General features: G+C 35.7%; 1 protein-coding gene and 1 long non-coding RNA gene across 3 annotated transcripts; both read left to right on the forward strand.

Annotated features, from left to right (window-relative positions):
* The first annotated feature begins 11,434 nt into the window (after positions 1-11,434).
* Positions 11,435-15,282, forward strand: LOC141703730 (putative nucleoredoxin 1). Its single transcript, XM_074507160.1, has 2 exons — positions 11,435-12,606; positions 13,330-15,282. The coding sequence occupies exons 1-2, from the start codon at positions 11,458-11,460 to the stop codon at positions 14,335-14,337; spliced, it is 2,157 nt and encodes a 718-aa protein (XP_074363261.1). The 5' UTR covers positions 11,435-11,457; the 3' UTR covers positions 14,338-15,282.
* A 2,181-nt stretch (positions 15,283-17,463) lies between these two features.
* LOC141703731 (uncharacterized) lies at positions 17,464-19,900 on the forward strand. Of its 2 annotated transcripts, XR_012567657.1 has the most exons (5): positions 17,464-17,556; positions 17,981-18,182; positions 19,292-19,416; positions 19,503-19,667; positions 19,797-19,900. It is a non-coding gene; the product is annotated as an uncharacterized LOC141703731 (long non-coding RNA). The 2 variants fall into 2 exon arrangements; XR_012567656.1 differs by lacking the exons at positions 17,464-17,556; positions 17,981-18,182 and having other exon boundaries at positions 19,024-19,416.
* The last annotated feature ends 760 nt before the right edge of the window (positions 19,901-20,660 follow it).

The following is a 20,660-nucleotide window of genomic DNA, read 5'->3' on the forward strand; positions in this document are numbered from 1 at the left end:
AATACCCTATCCCTTTTATGCATTCTTTAATTTAAGAAATGTATATTGTCATTATAAATTTCCACCAGTTGCATGCTCAATTGGTAAAATCTAACCCCTCTGAATCTATGAAAATATAGTTAGCTAAGCAATCTGTCTTTGTGGGCTGGCATTTTACTCATGTAACAACCTAGATCAGCTATTAAATCGTAGAAAACACTACTCTGCTCAAATTTTTTGTTTCTATCTTGGCTATCAGTATATTTTAACTGGAATTTTTTTGGATAAGCGGACTTCTGTTAAGAATCTTGCTTCTAAGTCACATGTTACCAGATTTCATGGATTTTGCAATATATTTTTTCTGTTATAAAACAACGTTCTGATTTTGACTACTTCAATTATTATGTACTTTTGATGCTCATACTTGTGGCTTAAGATACTGTTTGAAATTAATAACAGTCTACATTCTTGACATACAATGCTGATCAGTCACTTTTATTGCAGTGTTGATATAAGTGAAGACAAAATTTCTGTATTTGACAATGGACCTGAGTGAAGAGAACTCTATTGTGAAATGGTAATATAGGGCGGGTTTTTTAATAGAGTAATAAAGTGTTACTTGAATGTTGATCATCAATTTCTTTCCTTGTGCCTTGACAGTGGAAAAAAAACGTAACTCTGTATTTGACATAGCATCGTGAATTGGCTTGTCCAAAGCTCAGTTTGATTAGTAGTTTTATCATCCAAAAATTTATTACAAAAGAATATCTGACTGCAGTTTGTGAGAGTTATTAACAATAGAGGTGAAAGACTAGCGAGTGAATGCAAATAGACGGTGCTCTTGGGAAATGCTCAATAGCTGAACATACTTCTGACTGAATGTACCTGTTTTAAGAAATAGGTCTCATGTCTCAAAGACCAATTCCTGGTCATGTTTTCTATCCTTCAGGAATTAAGTTGCATGAATATTTGTCCTGTCACCTTCACTTTCTATTATCAATTCATAGAATTCATGGAGGCCAGATCAACTCCTCCAAGATACTCCCTCCGTCCTAATTTATTTGTCTCTTTTGTACGTAATTTAAGGTGCATTGAACTCATAGATTTGAATTTCTATTCACAAAGCTTTAATAAAGGAGCTCACATTTTGGAGTTGGTTTAGAGTTACATGCTCACAATCTGGTGATTCCAAATATTGTCCAGCTGTTAACTCTACGTTTCTCCCACAGTTCATGTCACAACCCTGCATTACAAGAGTGTAACATATACATTGCATCGTGAGTTGAAATCAAGAACAAATTATCAGTTGGTGCCTCATCTAAGTTTCAGCAATATTTTAACAATTAATACACAATTTAGTACTAGCACTCACCACTTTTATCTCAAGTCATTCCAACATGGGCATACTTCTGAGCAAGCACAGAGCATTTGAAATCACATACACGTCATTAAATGCAACACTACATAATTTCAGTGTCTTCAAGTTCTCCATTGTTGAGGTTAGATAATTGTGAAAAGTTAAACCTGGATCCAAAAACTATGTATGTACATTATTAAATTAAAACACAAGAGACATATTTTAATTTAAGAAAAGGAAAGAAATCTAATTTGTTAAACTTTTATCCAGAGGCTGATGATATTGCCCTTAAGAGTTTCAATGCTAGGCATATCACCAAGAAGCCTGCGTAGGTTGAAGCTTTTCTTTATATCGGTACAAGGGTTGTAATCCTGAGCATAATGCTTAAACACTGACACAAGCAATACACCGAAATTATTGCCAAAATAACAGCCCAAGGAACGGTCTGATGCGAGTGATAAATACCAGACAATGAGCCTGAGAGTACGAGTAGAGCAACTACCAAAGAAATCAAGAAAAACAACTCGGGCCCAAAAACAAATTCCAGCAATAACAGAACCCAGCCAAAACCCCAGACAGAAGTCACACCACGAGAAACTTTGCACGAACAACTCCCCTATTCTGCAGACTTCGCTCGAAGTTACAACAGCACCACCACTTGAAACTACAGCATCACGACTTCGAAGCGAAACTCCACACTGAAAATGAGCAAAACCTCTCCAGCATTCGAAAAAAACCAGACCCTCTACACGACCTGCAACAGCACTACAGAACCCATCTAAACCTTCAGACCTAAAAACCTGCAAAATAAAACCCCCACTCCAGACAGAATCCACACCTCGGGCACTCCCCATGTCCCAAAACCACCCAAAACTCTGATCTACTACAACCCAGCATCGAAACCCCCAACCACCACACCAAAAACTCACTAGACCTACCCCTCGGACAAAGCTTTTAATTACATGAAAAGAGATGAAAAAAGGGAAAATATAGTATGTAGCCTGTGCTAACATATCAGCAAGCTAGAACACATAAACGGAGAAAACCATCAAATTCAGAATGGATGGCATGACAGATAGGTGCACCTCCACATGATACTCAAAAAGCTACTCACCCGTTAATGGTATGGATCCAGTATTGTAAACCTTATACGACAAATAACATCCAAAATAAGTTTAATAATAATGACACCACTATTGGTGGAATATTACCAAATATTGCACCTAAATTACAACTTAAGCAGTTCAGCAAAGCACATTTAAACCTAAAGAAATAGTATAAAGGGAAAATAAAAAGCAAAAATTGTTTATAATTACGCCTAAAAGAATTTAAATACACAATTGGGCTAAATTTAAGATCTCACGACAGCCTATTATAACTTCCTTTTTTATATGTAGACACATATTGTCAAACGTTTCTCTGTTAAAACAAATATGAAGCCACATGAAAGTACAGAAGTATTTATATCAATTTACAGGAAAAAAAACATAGCCACGACCTCTTTTGGGTTGTACTTGTTGACCTATGCACTGCACAGTTTCAGAAGGTCACATCCATGTGCAGTAATTTAAAGGTATTAATATTTTCATGTAAGGGAACTTTGAGCAACCTGAAGTTTTGAATCAAAATTTTTTTTGCCTAAAATCCACACATATTATTTGGAAGAGAGATAATAGAGCTAAATATATGATTTATGCTTTAAACAATCAATTTTAAATCGATCAGAGATTCAAGGAAAATATATAGTTACCTGGGAGGCTGCCATATCAGATGCCTAAGATCCTCCTTCATAGATTTCGTTACAGCTGCAGAGCCAAGTCGAGCACACAACCATTGGTCGCTACTTTCATATAACGCATAGGATATTTCAATTTAGTTCTTTGCTTTTTCCTTTAATTTCGTCTGTTTTTACAATACAACACCACCAAATCTGAGGGATCTGATAGGAAGCCTGGAAAAATGTGAATGAATAAACTTAATGTGGCTGTTGAATTCAATAGCATGCCTTTATGCATAACGCATTGTGGTCACAATTAGCGGCCTGAATACTTAACTAAAAAGAGATGTTCATAGGCATCCTACATAAATCAGAAAATATCTAAAAACAGAGAAGAACAAAGACGTACAAAATTAAAGATAAATTAATTATGTCATGCATCTTATAATGAACAAACAAAGCTCGGAAGAAAGTGATTATATATTTAAGGTCCAAAGAGAGTATGAGAGCTCAACATAAACTTCCATAAGATGGATAATCCGCAAAACCCAATTTATATGGAGCTCAATATAAACCTAAACCCCCACAGGATTAATATGTAAACTTAAAGATAAAATAAACACTGAAAGTAAGCATAATGATACCATGGCTATGGTACCTGGCCACTTCCTGAGAATTCCAAGGGCTGCCTGCCCATTTCCTAAGAACTGCAAGGACCTGCATACCCTCAAAATATATGCATAAAAAATTGTACACACATACACATACATTAATTCATTGAAAAGAATTTTAAAGTAATTATACATAAAATTTGCACGATAAAATCAATTGTGTTTGAAACGGAGGGCATTTCCATTGTTTTTTTCCTTCAATATAGACCTAAACCCCCACAGGATTAATATGTAAACTTAAAGATAAAATAAACACTGAAAGTAAGTATAATGATACCATGGCTATGGTACCTGGCCACTTCCTGGGAATTCCAAGGGCTGCCTGCCCATTTCCTAAGAACTGCAACGGCCTGCATACCCTCAAAACAGATGAATCAAAAACTGTACAGGTATACACATACATTAATTCATTGAAAATAATTTTAAAGTAATTATACATAAAATTTGCACGATAAAATCAATTGTGTTTAAAACGGAGGGCATTTCCATTGTTTTTTTCCTTCGCTCTACAACTTGATTTGAATCTGATCGAGTTTGGGAGAGAGAAAGCAAAGAGTCCGAAACCAACATATATCCTATATGAAAATGGTTTTCATTTTCTTTTAATGCACTATATTGCTTTAAACTTTTCCGGCAGCCAAAAAATTCCTGTGCCAAGATAACTTAATTGTAAGTGGATCATCCAGGAACATGGAGTATCACTGATAGCAGGTTTAGTAAAGCTTTTTTCAATGTCAACTTGCCTCCTACAGAAGGTCTGCAATTATGTTTCATGTTGGTTTGTTCATATTCAATTGCTTATTACCTTGTCATCACGTAATTCAAACTGTGGTCCAAATGACCCTCTTTCTGATTTTGTATACACATGTGGAAATAATGGAACATGAGATTAAAGGAATTTGGAAACTTGCAGCTTGGATCAAGATATTTCATGACACAATCTTTAGTATATTAATATTTCTTCTTATTTATGCCTAAACTCTTAAAAATCTTTTATTTGTATTATCTCAAAATTTTATAAATTTACATATTTGATTTGCGGCATACATGACTAAGAGGATCCATACTGTAGCTTCTTAATCCTTTAATATTGGATCAAAGATAAATTTTTTCTTTGTTTAATATCAAGTTAACCCTTATTCTATTAGTTCAAGAATGGCTTTGTTTGAGGAGTCTGCGTAGAATGGCGTTGGTCTTATGGCTCGTGACAGCAATAAGAAGTTGCAGATTTTCCGACATCAGAGTATCATTGTCATGCAATCAAAATTTGTATATGAAACGAAATTAAATCCTTCATATGTATTTGCCAAATAATGCTCTTCTTATGTATACAGTGTTTAATAGCAAGGCCAAAGAAAAAAGCTCTAAACAGAAAACTACCAATTTAAGCGCAACTAAGCAAGCATTCCTGATAATTTGTAATGGAAGGAGCAGTAAACACAAAAATTGAGCAGAAGATACAAACCTAGAATTCTGAATCAATTTTTTGTCCTCTTCTTGCTTCTCCAGCCTACAACCCAGAATTTTTTGATGCGAGTGATTAATAACAAATAATGAGCCTGAGAGTACGAGTAGAGCAACTACCATGGCCCCCATACTCGAAAGCATCAGTGGGCACCGTCCGACTTTGTCTAGCAAAAATGTTGATATCAGAGCAAAAATAGTTTTGCAGATTCCAATACCTATGGTGGCGAGTAGCTTGTGGTCATCTCTCTTTATCCCAGCCTTCTCAAAAATTCGAGGACTGTACAAAACAACAGCATCAACACCTATGACCAAGTATTACAGCTAAAACCATTTAGAATCTGTCAAGCTCGAATAAGTGTGTCATATCTTTTGTAACCCCATAACTTGAGTTTGTCCAATAGATCCTTATTTAAAATCACTTTGCACTCCCATTTAAAATTTATGCATGCCTTCAAGGGAAATCCCCCTAATCATGAGCTCTGAAAATTAAGTAAAAAAACGAACCAAGATATGCATGAATATCTTTATATTAGTATAAAATTAAAGCAAAAAGAGCTCAGTTTGTGCTACCCTGTTTTGGTTTTTGTAAAGGATTTTTTTTTGGGTAAATGAGGTCGAGCCTCGTAAAATCTAATAGACTAAAAGAATATACAAAGAGTTTGAACTAGCCACAAAGAAGACTTGAAACAAAACTCCAAGAATTCTAAGGACTAGCTTGAGAAAGAGAAAAACACTAACTTAAAAATAAAGCTAGTCTAAGCAAATAGACCAGCAAATTAAACAAGCAAAAGGCAGCATTCCAAAAGAGACCATGACATTCCAAATTAAACACCAGGAGAAAATTGCCAACTCCCAGCCAATAGATGAAATCCACGCAGCACTACCTATGCCTCCCATCCAAGAAGAGAAAAACATGCACACTCCAAACACCAACCACACACCAATCACCAACACAAAAAACAGTCCATGAGCTCGACAAATCCAGGAAAATGCAGACAGAAAAAATCTCTATCTGCTCCCAAGGACCATGTAAATCAAACGCAGCACAGCAAAAACATAAACCTGCCATACTCCAGCAAATTCTCTACACGCAGCTCGAGACGTGAAGCACAAAAACCCAAGACCCCTGAACTGCTATAATCCAGAAATTGAAAAAAGCAACAGCAGAACCCGAAGCAAAATCTTGCAGAAAAATGAAATCCCACAAAAAACATTGCACCAAATCCTCCCAGACTCGAGACAAAAATCTGCAGCAAATTGAAACCCCAGGATCGAACCACCCCCGAAAACAGAAAGCAACCTGCAGACCCATCTGCATAGCTTCAACATATAACACACACAAAACCAGAGAAACAGACCCTGATTCTGCAGACCCCACAGCAGCACTAAACAATACCTACGGCTTTCAAATTGCTCAGAAACCTCCAAAAACCGCAACTTAAAACTACAGCAGCTCAGCTCGAAGCGAGAAACCACAAAGAAATCAAGAAAAACAACTCGGGTCCAAAAACAGATTCAAAGAAAATATATAGTTACCTGGGAGGCTGCCATATCAGATGCCCAAAATCCTCCTTCATAGATTTCATTACAGCTGCAGAGACAAGTCAAGCACACAACCATTGGTCGCTACTTTCATATAAACGCATATACAAAAACCAGAATCCAGAATTACTTTCATCATCATTGTACACAGTACATATACAAAAACCAGAATCCAGAATTACTTTCATTATCATTATGTCATGTAGCAGTCTTCTGGGTCTGGCCCTTTATTTACACATTCTAATTTACATTTAATATTAATGTACTCTCTCACATGCAGCGAGACCTCGTTTTCCATATCTCCATCCTGATAAAAGGGAAATACCATATTTTGTCCAAGTTCAGGGTCTTTTTTTCATTCTAACAATCGATCCGTCCTGATCAAATGCAATAAGTCCACAATTTGTCAGAACATCGGGCCAAACACGGTTTATATACTTTCTTGCTTCTGAGCCCTGATCAAGATGAGCATGCATAAACCATGGGAAAGATGCTACAATCTTCTTATCACGATTAATATAGACCCCCCTATAGATGTGGATAACTTCGAACTCATCGTCGGTGCCCTTCATCCTAATATACCTTGCTTTCATCTCCCTCCAAAACTGTTGAATGTACCGGGGACGTTCTGAAATAAGATTATAATTCTCTTGCCAATATATTGTGAAAATCGAACTCGGGACCCATTTGTGTGCATAAAGACAGTGTCCAGATCCCAGAACATCTCCAGCTTTAATTTTTTTAACATTTCAAGCTCTAAATTGACAGCACTGCGAAAGCTGAACGAGTATGCTGGAGCACCATAACTCAACAATATATGAGTGCCCAACAGTTCGATGAATTTTCCATGAGGTCCAATAATCACCATCCTTGCTGGTACTGGCACTCCGAGCTCTTGGGGTTGTTGGAATATCCTCTGCAACTTCTTACTACAATTTGTGTCGTTAAAAGGAAGTGCCAACCAAGGCATTGTCTTAATTCCATTCAAGAAAGAATCTTCAACCATGCGACCACATGTATCCTCATGATGCTCGCACCAGCCGTGTGTGTATATAAGAACAATCTCAAACTCTTTCGAGTTTTCTGACAACTCTTGATAAAGCTTCTTAAGTGCCCCTGTGGTGTGTAATTCATCATGTTTATCTAGACATGGACAAAAATATAAGCCCACTGCCTTATGATCAAGACCATCGAGGGGTACCTGCCAAATTAAGTAGCATTTGTAAAGAAAGAAACCGATGTTAGTAAAAGTATGTATAGTTGAATGTACATATGAAAAAACTAGTAATACAAAACAGCATACTTGTCAAGGCGTAAAGAAGAACAAAGACAATAGCGAACTGCCTGGATGCCTAGGAGGTAAGGTGCCCTCCTAGTCGTCCATTAGGGGAATTAGGCGTTTTACTATATATATAGGCGTATATATTAGATATTTATGTGCATACATTTTAATTGATTCTAACAATAATTACATTATTAATTTAAAGATTAGTCTATTTGATTGAAACAAATATATTTTACTAACTTTTGTTTGTTTAATTTTGAGACTCTTGTTAGAAGTATGATGGTTCAATACTTAATTGTACAACTTTATAAATTTAACCACTTAAAGACGAAAATAGGTAAAATCAAATCATATATTAAAAAAAGCACACATTTACGTATATTTGATTGCCTAAATCTCCTAATGTATGCCTAGGCGTCGCTCACCTAGACTCCTCCTAATTCGCCTAACCTAGTAGAATCAAGACGGTTGATTTCAGCCTAGACGACGACTAAGCAACATCTTAATAACTATGCAAAACAGACAAATATCTTTATTTTTTGTTAAGAAAACAGACAAAACAAATTTGTCTGTTTTCTTAACAACAAAACAGACAAATTTCTAATATCGTTAAAATCAAAAAATGGTGATTTAGCATGCATACCTGGTCTCCATTGTTGTTGACGAGATAATCACGTTCAGGAGTGGCCAATAGTTTTTGAATGGAAAGAGGCTGCTGCATAAGTAGATTATCTTCCAAATTGATGGATTGTATTCTTTCGTTGGTAAAAGGATAAGCAGCAGCTCCGTACCTGAGAAACAAAGGGTCGGCATCATATTGCAAAACAAAACCTGTTGGGTCAATGATTACAGAACAAGGCATTCTGTGATAATTGTTAAACAGGTTTTCAAGGCATTTCCTGCATTCTAAATCTGAAAACGGAATGGCAGGCCATGGCATTGTGGAAAACATTTTCATAAAAATTTGATGAGGATCGGGAGAAAAATGATCATTAATTGCAACAAGGACGATCTCGAAATCACCTTTGGGCTGTAACTTATTATGTATATCCACCAAGTGTTTTGACACTGTGCCCAAATCGTCGTAATAAGCTGCGAGTGTCATAAAATATAAAACAACAAACTTGCCTGACAGATCCTTGGCCTTAACCCGCTGTTGGTTGGATTTGATAAGAAAATTCCTTTTTTTGGTGAATAAAAGGGCCGACAAATCGACTGTATCACCAATTTTAATAATGTTGCAACTAGTATTGTGCACCTTGTCTGTTTTTGCTTTGCCCGGATTGTTCCTCTTATTCTTGGATAGGATTGTGTCCTGGTCACAATTCATCTTTCTCTTTCTAACATATCGGATGGCCTTATACACATCATCATTATTTTTACTACTGGATGATGATGATGATTTGTTATGATGTTGTTCTCTAGTCGTATAGTTGAGCATCTTTTTGTTGCGCCTCTTGTTCCTATTAAGAGAAGTTAAATGGTTCCTTTTTCTCTTATTAGATGATGATGATGATGATTGGTTCCTCTTTCTCTTATTAGATGATGATGATGATGATTTAGCGTAAAGATTAGATATCTTCTCCTCTTCTTCTTCTTGTTTAGACATATTGTTCATCTTCCTCTTCTTCTTCTTCACAACGGCACAACGGATTGAGGTCCCCAAATCACTCCACATCTTCCTCTTGTTGTTGATGGGTGATGATTTTGATTTATTCTTCCCCTCCTCCTCGACAACATCATCATCATCATCATCATGTTTACACAAAATCCACTTTCCAGCAGGAGGATCCATCGATTGATTGAGTTTAATTTTGATATCTGAATTATTCTGGGTTTTACTTGTTGTGTGTGTCTTGCCCCAAATCTTCCTTTGATGTGTATATATATATATATATATAGGCTTCAGGTCGTTTATCTTCTACTGCCTGTATACTTCCTATTGGGCCGCCCAACCCTTTTTCGGGCTTTGTTTCCAAATGCGTGATTTGAATATGTGACCGGGAGCACAATTTTTCATCTATTTAACCAATTGAGTCCACCCTTCCGGCTCGATTCATTTTTCAAAATTTTTGAAAATATAAATAAATTACACCACTAAGTAGTAAAAGTTAGATTTTTCATTAAGAGTGATAAGATATTTGATGTTTATTTATAAACAAACATAAATTATTTATTGCATAATTTAATTAAAAATATATTTTTATTCAGATATTTGTGTAATGTCAAACGGTACAATATGTGTTATATTTCGAAGTAATTCTTTTTAAAACAATATTTGTTTTCTAGTTATATTTTAAATTTGGTTTATATTAAAGTAGTCTCATTATATCCTTATAATATAATAAACTAGAAAATTACATGTGTCTCGCACGATCATTATGCTAGTATATATTTTTATATATATCCATAATTTTATATAATTTTTTAAGTTTGACATATATTTACGCCTCTTCTCGTATGTTTTCACGTAATTACTACAGTATCTTAAATATGTTGTGTATTATTTTCTCATCTCCAATATCATATTAAGTTTCGTGAGTAATAATTTTATTTGTTTGCATATTCATTTTCATTTACAGATGTATGGTTAAATCATTTAGTTATGCATATAATTTACGATATGATATACATTACTAAAATTATGATGTTAATCAAATTTAAATATTAGTACTATAATTATAATTATACAAATTTTATTTTTATCTAAATTTTCAAAATGAGTGATAATAAATATTATTGGAACTTTTTTTATCGGATCGTTCAACACATCCAAACCAACCCAACCCGACCCAAACCGATGTACGACGGGTAGGGTTGGGTAACGAAATTATATTTTATGGGTTGGGTTAAAAAAATTCAAGTCGATTTAACTGGGTCGCGTTGTAAAATCGCCTCTAACCCGGCCAACCCGACCCATGTGCACCTCTACTTCCTATTGGGTCGGGCAACCCTTTTTCGGGCTTTGTTTCCAAATATTTATTTATTTAGTTTTCAAAAATATTATTTTATTTAGTTTTAAAACTAAATAAAATAATATTTTTTTAAAACTAAATAAAATAATATTTTTATTGTATTCATAAATAAAAATATGGTGTTTGAATAATAGTAGAATAATATAATTATATTTTATTTATGATCGTACTAAGACCAGTCCCCCCTTATAATTAATTTTCTTCTTCTACTATTATTCAAACACCTATATATCATATCATATCACCTATATAATATATAATATTTTTGAAAACTAAATAAATAAATATTTGGAAACAAAGCCCGAAAAAGGGTTGGGCGGCCCAATAGGAAGTATACAGGCAGTAGAAGATAAACGACCTGAAGCCTATATATATACACACAGCAAAGGAAGATTTGTGGCAAGACACACACAACAAGTAAAACCCAGAATAATTCAGATATCAAAATTAAACTCAATCAATCGATGGATCCTCCTGCTGGAAAGTGGATTTTGTGTAAACATGATGATGATGATGATGTTGTCGAGGAGGAGGGGAAGAATAAATCAAAATCATCACCCATCAACAACAAGAGGAAGATGTGGAGTGATTTGGGGACCTCAATCCGTTGTGCCGTTGTGAAGAAGAAGAAGAGGAAGATGAACAATATGTCTAAACAAGAAGAAGAAGAGGAGAAGATATCTAATCTTTACACTAAATCATCATCATCATCATCTAATAAGAGAAAGAGGAACCAATCATCATCATCATCATCTAATAAGAGAAAGAGGAACCATTTAACTTCTCTTAATAGGAACAAGAGGCGCAACAAAAAGATGCTCAACTATACGACTAGAGAACAACATCATAACAAATCATCATCATCATCCAGTAGTAAAAATAATGATGATGTGTATAAGGCCATCCGATATGTTAGAAAGAGAAAGATGAATTGTGACCAGGACACAATCCTATCCAAGAATAAGAGGAACAATCCGGGCAAAGCAAAAACAGACAAGGTGCACAATACTAGTTGCAACATTATTAAAATTGGTGATACAGTCGATTTGTCGGCCCTTTTATTCACCAAAAAAAGGAATTTTCTTATCAAATCCAACCAACAGCGGGTTAAGGCCAAGGATCTGTCAGGCAAGTTTGTTGTTTTATATTTTATGACACTCGCAGCTTATTACGACGATTTGGGCACAGTGTCAAAACACTTGGTGGATATACATAATAAGTTACAGCCCAAAGGTGATTTCGAGATCGTCCTTGTTGCAATTAATGATCATTTTTCTCCCGATCCTCATCAAATTTTTATGAAAATGTTTTCCACAATGCCATGGCCTGCCATTCCGTTTTCAGATTTAGAATGCAGGAAATGCCTTGAAAACCTGTTTAACAATTATCACAGAATGCCTTGTTCTGTAATCATTGACCCAACAGGTTTTGTTTTGCAATATGATGCCGACCCTTTGTTTCTCAGGTACGGAGCTGCTGCTTATCCTTTTACCAACGAAAGAATACAATCCATCAATTCGGAAGATAATTTACTTATGCAGCAGCCTCTTTCCATTCAAAAACTCTTGGCCACTCCTGAACGTGATTATCTCGTCAACAACAATGGAGACCAGGTATGCATGCTAAATCACCATTTTTTGATTTTAACGATATTAGAAATTTGTCTGTTTTGTTGTTAAGAAAACAGACAAATTTGTCTGTTTTCTTAACAAAAAATAAAGATATTTGTCTGTTTTGCATAGTTATTAAGACGTTGCTTAGTCGTCGTCTAGGCTGAAATCAACCGTCTTGATTCTACTAGGTTAGGCGAATTAGGCAGAGTCTAGGTGAGCGACACCTAGGCGTACATTAGGAGATTTAGGCAATCAGCTATACGTAAATGTGTGCTTTTTTTTAATATATGATTTGATTTTGCCTATTTTCGTCTTTAAGTGGTTAAATTTATAAAGTTGTACAATCAAGTATTGAACCATCATACTTCTAACAAGAGTCTCAAAATTAAACAAACAAAAGTTAGTAAAATCTATTTGTTTCAATCAAATAGACTAATCTTTAAATTAATAATGTAATTATTGTTAGAATCAATTAAAATGTATGCACATAAATATCTAATATATACGCCTATATATATAGAAAAACGCCTAATTCCCCTAATGGACGACTAGGAGGGCACCTTACCTCCTAGGCATCCACGCAGTTCGCTATTGTCTTTGTTCTTCTGTATGCCTTGACAAGTATGCTGTTTTGTATTACTAGTTTTTTCATATGTACATTCAACTATACATACTTTTACTAACATCGGTTTCTTTCTTTACAAATGCTACTTAATTTGGCAGGTACCCCTCGATGGTCTTGATCATAAGGCAGTGGGCTTATATTTTTGTCCATGTCTAGATGAACATGATGAATTACACACCACAGGGACACTTAAGAAGCTTTATCAAGAGTTGTCAGAAAACTCGAAAGAGTTTGAGATTGTTCTTATATACACACACGGCTGGTGCGAGCATCATGATGATACATGTGGTCGCATGGTTGAAGATTCTTTCTTGAATGAAATTAAGACAATGCCTTGGTTGGCACTTCCTTTTAACGACACAAATTGTAGTAAGAAGTTGCAGAGGATTTTCCAACAACCCCAAGAGCTCGGAGTGCCAGTACCGGCAAGGATGGTGATTATTGGACCTCATGGAAAATTCATCGAACTGTTGGGCACTCATATATTGTTGAGTTATGGTGCTCCAGCATACCCGTTCAGCTTTCGCAGTGCTGTCAATTTAGAGCTTGAAATGTTAAAAAAATTAAAGCTGGAGATGTTCTGGGATCTGGACACTGTCTTTATGCACACAAATGGGTCCCGAGTTCGATTTTCACAATATATTGGCAAGAGAATCATAATCTTATTTCAGAACGTCCCTGGTACATTTAACAGTTTTTGGAGGGAGATGAAAGCAAGGTATATTAGGATGAAGGGCACCGACGATGAGTTCGAAGTTATCCACATCTATAGGGGGGTCTATATTAATCGTGATAAGAAGATTGTAGCATCTTTCCCATGGTTTATGCATGCTCATCTTGATCAGGGCTCAGAAGCAAGGAAGTATATAAACCGTGTTTGGCCCGATGTTCTGACAAATTGTGGACTTATTGCATTTGATCAGGAAGGATCGATTGTTAGAATGAAAAAAGACCCTGAACTTGGACAAAATATGGTATTTCCCTTTTATCAGGATGGAGATATGGAAAACGAGGTCTCGCTGCATGTGAGAGAGTACATTAATATTAAATGTAAATTAGAATGTGTAAATGAAGGGCCAGACCCAGAAGACTGCTACATGACATAATGATAATGAAAGTAATTCTGGATTCTGGTTTTTGTATATGTACTGTGTACAATGATGATGAAAGTAATTCTGGATTCTGGTTTTTGTATATGCGTTTATATGAAAGTAGCGACCAATGGTTGTGTGCTTGACTTGTCTCTGCAGCTGTAATGAAATCTATGAAGGAGGATTTTGGGCATCTGATATGGCAGCCTCCCAGGTAACTATATATTTTCTTTGAATCTGTTTTTGGGCCCGAGTTGTTTTTCTTGATTTCTTTGTGGTTTCTCGCTTCGAGCTGAGCTGCTGTAGTTTTAAGTTGCGGTTTTCGGAGGTTTCTGAGCAATTTGAAAGCCGTAGGTATTGTTTAGTGCTGCTGTGGGGTCTGCAGAATCAGGGTCTGTTTCTCTGGTTTTGTGTGTGTTATCTGTTGAAGCTATGCAGATGGGTCTGCAGGTTGCTTTCTGTTTTCGGGGGGTGGTTCGATCCTGGGGTTTCAATTTGCTGCAGATTTTTGTCTCGAGTCTGGGAGGATTTGGTGCAATGTTTTTTGTGGGATTTCATTTTTCTGCAAGATTTTGCTTCGGGTTCTGCTGTTGCTTTGTTCAATTTCTGGATTATAGCAGTTCAGGGGTCTTGGGTTTTTGTGCTTCACGTCTCGAGCTGCGTGTAGAGAATTTGCTGGAGTATGGCAGGTTTATGTTTTTGCTGTGCTGCGTTTGATTTACATGGTCCTTGGGAGCAGATAGAGATTTTTTCTGTCTGCATTTTCCTGGATTTGTCGAGCTCATGGACTGTTTTTTGTGTTGGTGATTGGTGTGTGGTTGGTGTTTGGAGTGTGCATGTTTTTCTCTTCTTGGATGGGAGGCATAGGTAGTGCTGCGTGGATTTCATCTATTGGCTGGGAGTTGGCAATTTTCTCCTGGTGTTTAATTTGGAATGTCATGGTCTCTTTTGGAATGCTGCCTTTTGCTTGTTTAATTTGCTGGTCTATTTGCTTAGACTAGCTTTATTTGTTAAGTTAGTGTTTTTCTCTTTCTCAAGCTAGTCCTTAGAATTCTTGGAGTTTTGTTTCAAGTCTTCTTTGTGGCTAGTTCAAACTCTTTGTATATTCTTTTAGTCTATTAGATTTTACGAGGCTCGACCTCATTTACCCAAAAAAAAATCCTTTACAAAAACCAAAACAGGGTAGCACAAACTGAGCTGTTTTTGCTTTGATTTTATACTAATATAAAGATATTCATGCATATCTTGGTTCGTTTTTTTACTTAATTTTCAGAGCTCATGATTAGGGGGATTTCCCTTGAAGGCATGCATAAATTTTAAATGGGAGTGCAAAGTGATTTTAAATAAGGATCTATTGGACAAACTCAAGTTATGGGGTTACAAAAGATATGACACACTTATTCGAGCTTGACAGATTCTAAATGGTTTTAGCTGTAATACTTGGTCATAGGTGTTGATGCTGTTGTTTTGTACAGTCCTCGAATTTTTGAGAAGGCTGGGATAAAGAGAGATGACCACAAGCTACTCGCCACCATAGGTATTGGAATCTGCAAAACTATTTTTGCTCTGATATCAACATTTTTGCTAGACAAAGTCGGACGGCGCTCACTGATGCTTTCGAGTATGGGGGCCATGGTAGTTGCTCTACTCGTACTCTCAGGCTCATTATTTGTTATTAATCACTCGCATCAAAAAATTCTGGGTTGTAGGCTGGAGAAGCAAGAAGAGGACAAAAAATTGATTCAGAATTCTAGGTTTGTATCTTCTGCTCAATTTTTGTGTTTACTGCTCCTTCCATTACAAATTATCAGGAATGCTTGCTTAGTTGCGCTTAAATTGGTAGTTTTCTGTTTAGAGCTTTTTTCTTTGGCCTTGCTATTAAACACTGTATACATAAGAAGAGCATTATTTGGCAAATACATATGAAGGATTTAATTTCGTTTCATATACAAATTTTGATTGCATGACAATGATACTCTGATGTCGGAAAATCTGCAACTTCTTATTGCTGTCACGAGCCATAAGACCAACGCCATTCTACGCAGACTCCTCAAACAAAGCCATTCTTGAACTAATAGAATAAGGGTTAACTTGATATTAAACAAAGAAAAAATTTATCTTTGATCCAATATTAAAGGATTAAGAAGCTACAGTATGGATCCTCTTAGTCATGTATGCCGCAAATCAAATATGTAAATTTATAAAATTTTGAGATAATACAAATAAAAGATTTTTAAGAGTTTAGGCATAAATAAGAAGAAATATTAAATATACTAAAGATTGTGTCATGAAATATCTTGATCCAAGCTGCAAGTTTCCAAATTCCTTTAATCTCATGTTCCATTATTTCCCACATGTGTATACAAAATCAGAAAGAGGGTCATTTGGACCACAGTTTGAATTACGTGATGACAAGGTAATAAGCAATTGAATATGAACAAACCAACATGAAACATAATTGCAGACCTTCTGTAGGAGGCAAGTTGACATTGAAAAAAGCTTTACTAAACCTGCTATCAGTGATGCTCCATGTTCCTGGATGATCCACTTACAATTAAGTTATCTTGGCACAGGAATTTTTTGGCTGCCGGAAAAGTTTAAAGCAATATAGTGCATTAAAAGAAAATGAAAACCATTTTCATATAGGATATATGTTGGTTTCGGACTCTTTGCTTTCTCTCTCCCAAACTCGATCAGATTCAAATCAAGTTGTAGAGCGAAGGAAAAAAACAATGGAAATGCCCTCCGTTTTAAACACAATTGATTTTATCGTGCAAATTTTATGTATAATTACTTTAAAATTATTTTCAATGAATTAATGTATGTGTATACCTGTACAGTTTTTGATGCATCTGTTTTGAGGGTATGCAGGCCGTTGCAATTCTTAGGAAATGGGCAGGCAGCCCTTGGAATTCCCAGGAAGTGGCCAGGTACCATAGCCATGGTATCATTATACTTACTTTCAGTGTTTATTTTATCTTTAAGTTTACATATTAATCCTGTGGGGGTTTAGGTTTATATTGAAGGAAAAAAACAATGGAAATGCCCTCCGTTTCAAACACAATTGATTTTATCGTGCAAATTTTATGTATAATTACTTTAAAATTCTTTTCAATGAATTAATGTATGTGTATACGTGTACAATTTTTTATGCATATATTTTGAGGGTATGCAGGTCCTTGCAGTTCTTAGGAAATGGGCAGGCAGCCCTTGGAATTCTCAGGAAGTGGCCAGGTACCATAGCCATGGTATCATTATGCTTACTTTCAGTGTTTATTTTATCTTTAAGTTTACATATTAATCCTGTGGGGGTTTAGGTTTATATTGAGCTCCATATAAATTGGGTTTTGCGGATTATCCATCTTATGGAAGTTTATGTTGAGCTCTCATACTCTCTTTGGACCTTAAATATATAATCACTTTCTTCCGAGCTTTGTTTGTTCATTATAAGATGCATGACATAATTAATTTATCTTTAATTTTGTACGTCTTTGTTCTTCTCTGTTTTTAGATATTTTCTGATTTATGTAGGATGCCTATGAACATCTCTTTTTAGTTAAGTATTCAGGCCGCTAATTGTGACCACAATGCGTTATGCATAAAGGCATGCTATTGAATTCAACAGCCACATTAAGTTTATTCATTCACATTTTTCCAGGCTTCCTATCAGATCCCTCAGATTTGGTGGTGTTGTATTGTAAAAACAGACGAAATTAAAGGAAAAAGCAAAGAACTAAATTGAAATATCCTATGCGTTTATATGAAAGTAGCGACCAATGGTTGTGTGCTCGACTTGGCTCTGCAGCTGTAACGAAATCTATGAAGGAGGATCTTAGGCATCTGATATGGCAGCCTCCCAGGTAACTATATATTTTCCTTGAATCTCTGATCGATTTAAAATTGATTGTTTAAAGCATAAATCATATATTTAGCTCTATTATCTCTCTTCCAAATAATATGTGTCTACATATAAAAAAGGAAGTTATAATAGGCTGTCGTGAGATCTTAAATTTAGCCCAATTGTGTATCTAAATTCTTTTAGGCGTAATTATAAACAATTTTTGCTTTTTATTTTCCCTTTATACTATTTCTTTAGGTTTAAATGTGCTTTGCTGAACTGCTTAAGTTGTAATTTAGGTGCAATATTTGGTAATATTCCACCAATAGTGGTGTCATTATTATTAAACTTATTTTGGATGTTATTTGTCGTATAAGGTTTACAATACTGGATCCATACCATTAACGGGTGAGTAGCTTTTTGAGTATCATGTGGAGGTGCACCTATCTGTCATGCCATCCATTCTGAATTTGATGGTTTTCTCCGTTTATGTGTTCTAGCTTGCTGATATGTTAGCACAGGCTACATACTATATTTTCCCTTTTTTCATCTCTTTTCATGTAATTAAAAGCTTTGTCCGAGGGGTAGGTCTAGTGAGTTTTTGGTGTTGTGGTTGGGGGTTTCGATGCTGGGTTGTAGTAGATCAGAGTTTTGGGTGGTTTTGGGACATGGGGAGTGCCCGAGGTGTGGATTCTGTCTGGAGTGGGGGTTTTATTTTGCAGGTTTTTAGGTCTGAAGGTTTAGATGGGTTCTGTAGTGCTGTTGCAGGTCGTGTAGAGGGTCTGATTTTTTTCGAATGCTGGAGAGGTTTTGCTCGTTTTCAGTGTGGAGTTTCGCTTCGAAGTCGTGATGCTGTAGTTTCAAGTGGTGGTGCTGTTGTAACTTCGAGCGAAGTCTGCAGAATAGGGGAGTTGTTCGTGCAAAGTTTCTCGTGGTGTGACTTCTGTCTGGGGTTTTGGCTGGGTTTTGTTATTGCTGGAATTTGTTTTTGGGCCCGAGTTGTTTTTCTTGATTTCTTTGGTAGTTGCTCTACTCGTACTCTCAGGCTCATTGTCTGTTATTTATCACTCGCATCAGACCGTTCCTTGGGCTGTTATTTTGGCAATAATTTCGGTGTATTGCTTGTGTCAGTGTTTAAGCATTATGCTCAGGATTACAACCCTTGTACCGATATAAAGAAAAGCTTCAACCTACGCAGGCTTCTTGGTGATATGCCTAGCATTGAAACTCTTAAGGGCAATATCATCAGCCTCTGGGTAAAAGTTTAACAAATTAGATTTCTTTCCTTTTCTTAAATTAAAATATGTCTCTTGTGTTTTAATTTAATAATGTACATACATAGTTTTTGGATCCAGGTTTAACTTTTCACAATTATCTAACCTCAACAATGGAGAACTTGAAGACACTGAAATTATGTAGTGTTGCATTTAATGACGTGTATGTGATTTCAAATGCTCTGTGCTTGCTCAGAAGTATGCCCATGTTGGAATGACTTGAGATAAAAGTGGTGAGTGCTAGTACTAAATTGTGTATTAATTGTTAAAATATTGCTGAAACTTAGATGAGGCACCAACTGATAATTTGTTCTTGATTTCAACTCACGATGCAATGTATATGTTACACTCTTGTAATGCAGGGTTGTGACATGAACTGTGGGAGAAACGTAGAGTTAACAGCTGGACAATATTTGGAATCACCAGATTGTGAGCATGTAACTCTAAACCAACTCCAAAATGTGAGCTCCTTTTATTAAAGCTTTGTGAATAGAAATTCAAATCTATGAGTTCAATGCACCTTAAATTACGTACAAAAGAGACAAATAAATTAGGACGGAGGGAGTATCTTGGAGGAGTTGATCTGGCCTCTATGAATTCTATGAATTGATAATAGAAAGTGAAGGTGACAGGACAAATATTCATGCAACTTAATTCTAGAAGGATAGAAAACATGACCAGGAATTGGTCTTTGAGACATGAGACCTATTTCTTAAAACAGGTACATTCAGTCAGAAGTATGTTCAGCTATTGAGCATTTCCCAAGAGCACCGTCTATTTGCATTCACTCGCTAGTCTTTCACCTCTATTGTTAATAACTCTCACAAACTGCAGTCAGATATTCTTTTTGTAATAAATTTTTGGATGATAAAACTACTAATCAAACTGAGCTTTGGACAAGCCAATTCACGATGCTATGTCAAATACAGAGTTACGTTTTTTTTCCACTGTCAAGGCAAAAGGAAAGAAATTGATGATCAACATTCAAGTAACACTTTATTACTCTATTAAAAAACCCGCCATATATTACCATTTCACAATAGAGTTCTCTTCACTCAGGTCCATTGTCAAATACAGAAATTTTGTCTTCACTTATATCAACACTGCAATAAAAGTGACTGATCAGCATTGTATGTCAAGAATGTAGACTGTTATTAATTTCAAACAGTATCTTAAGCCACAAGTATGAGCATCAAAAGTACATAATAATTGAAGTAGTCAAAATC

This window comes from Apium graveolens, unplaced genomic scaffold (genome assembly GCF_009905375.1).
Source record: "Apium graveolens cultivar Ventura unplaced genomic scaffold, ASM990537v1 ctg7043, whole genome shotgun sequence".
NCBI classification, from domain to species: Eukaryota; Viridiplantae; Streptophyta; class Magnoliopsida; order Apiales; family Apiaceae; genus Apium; species Apium graveolens.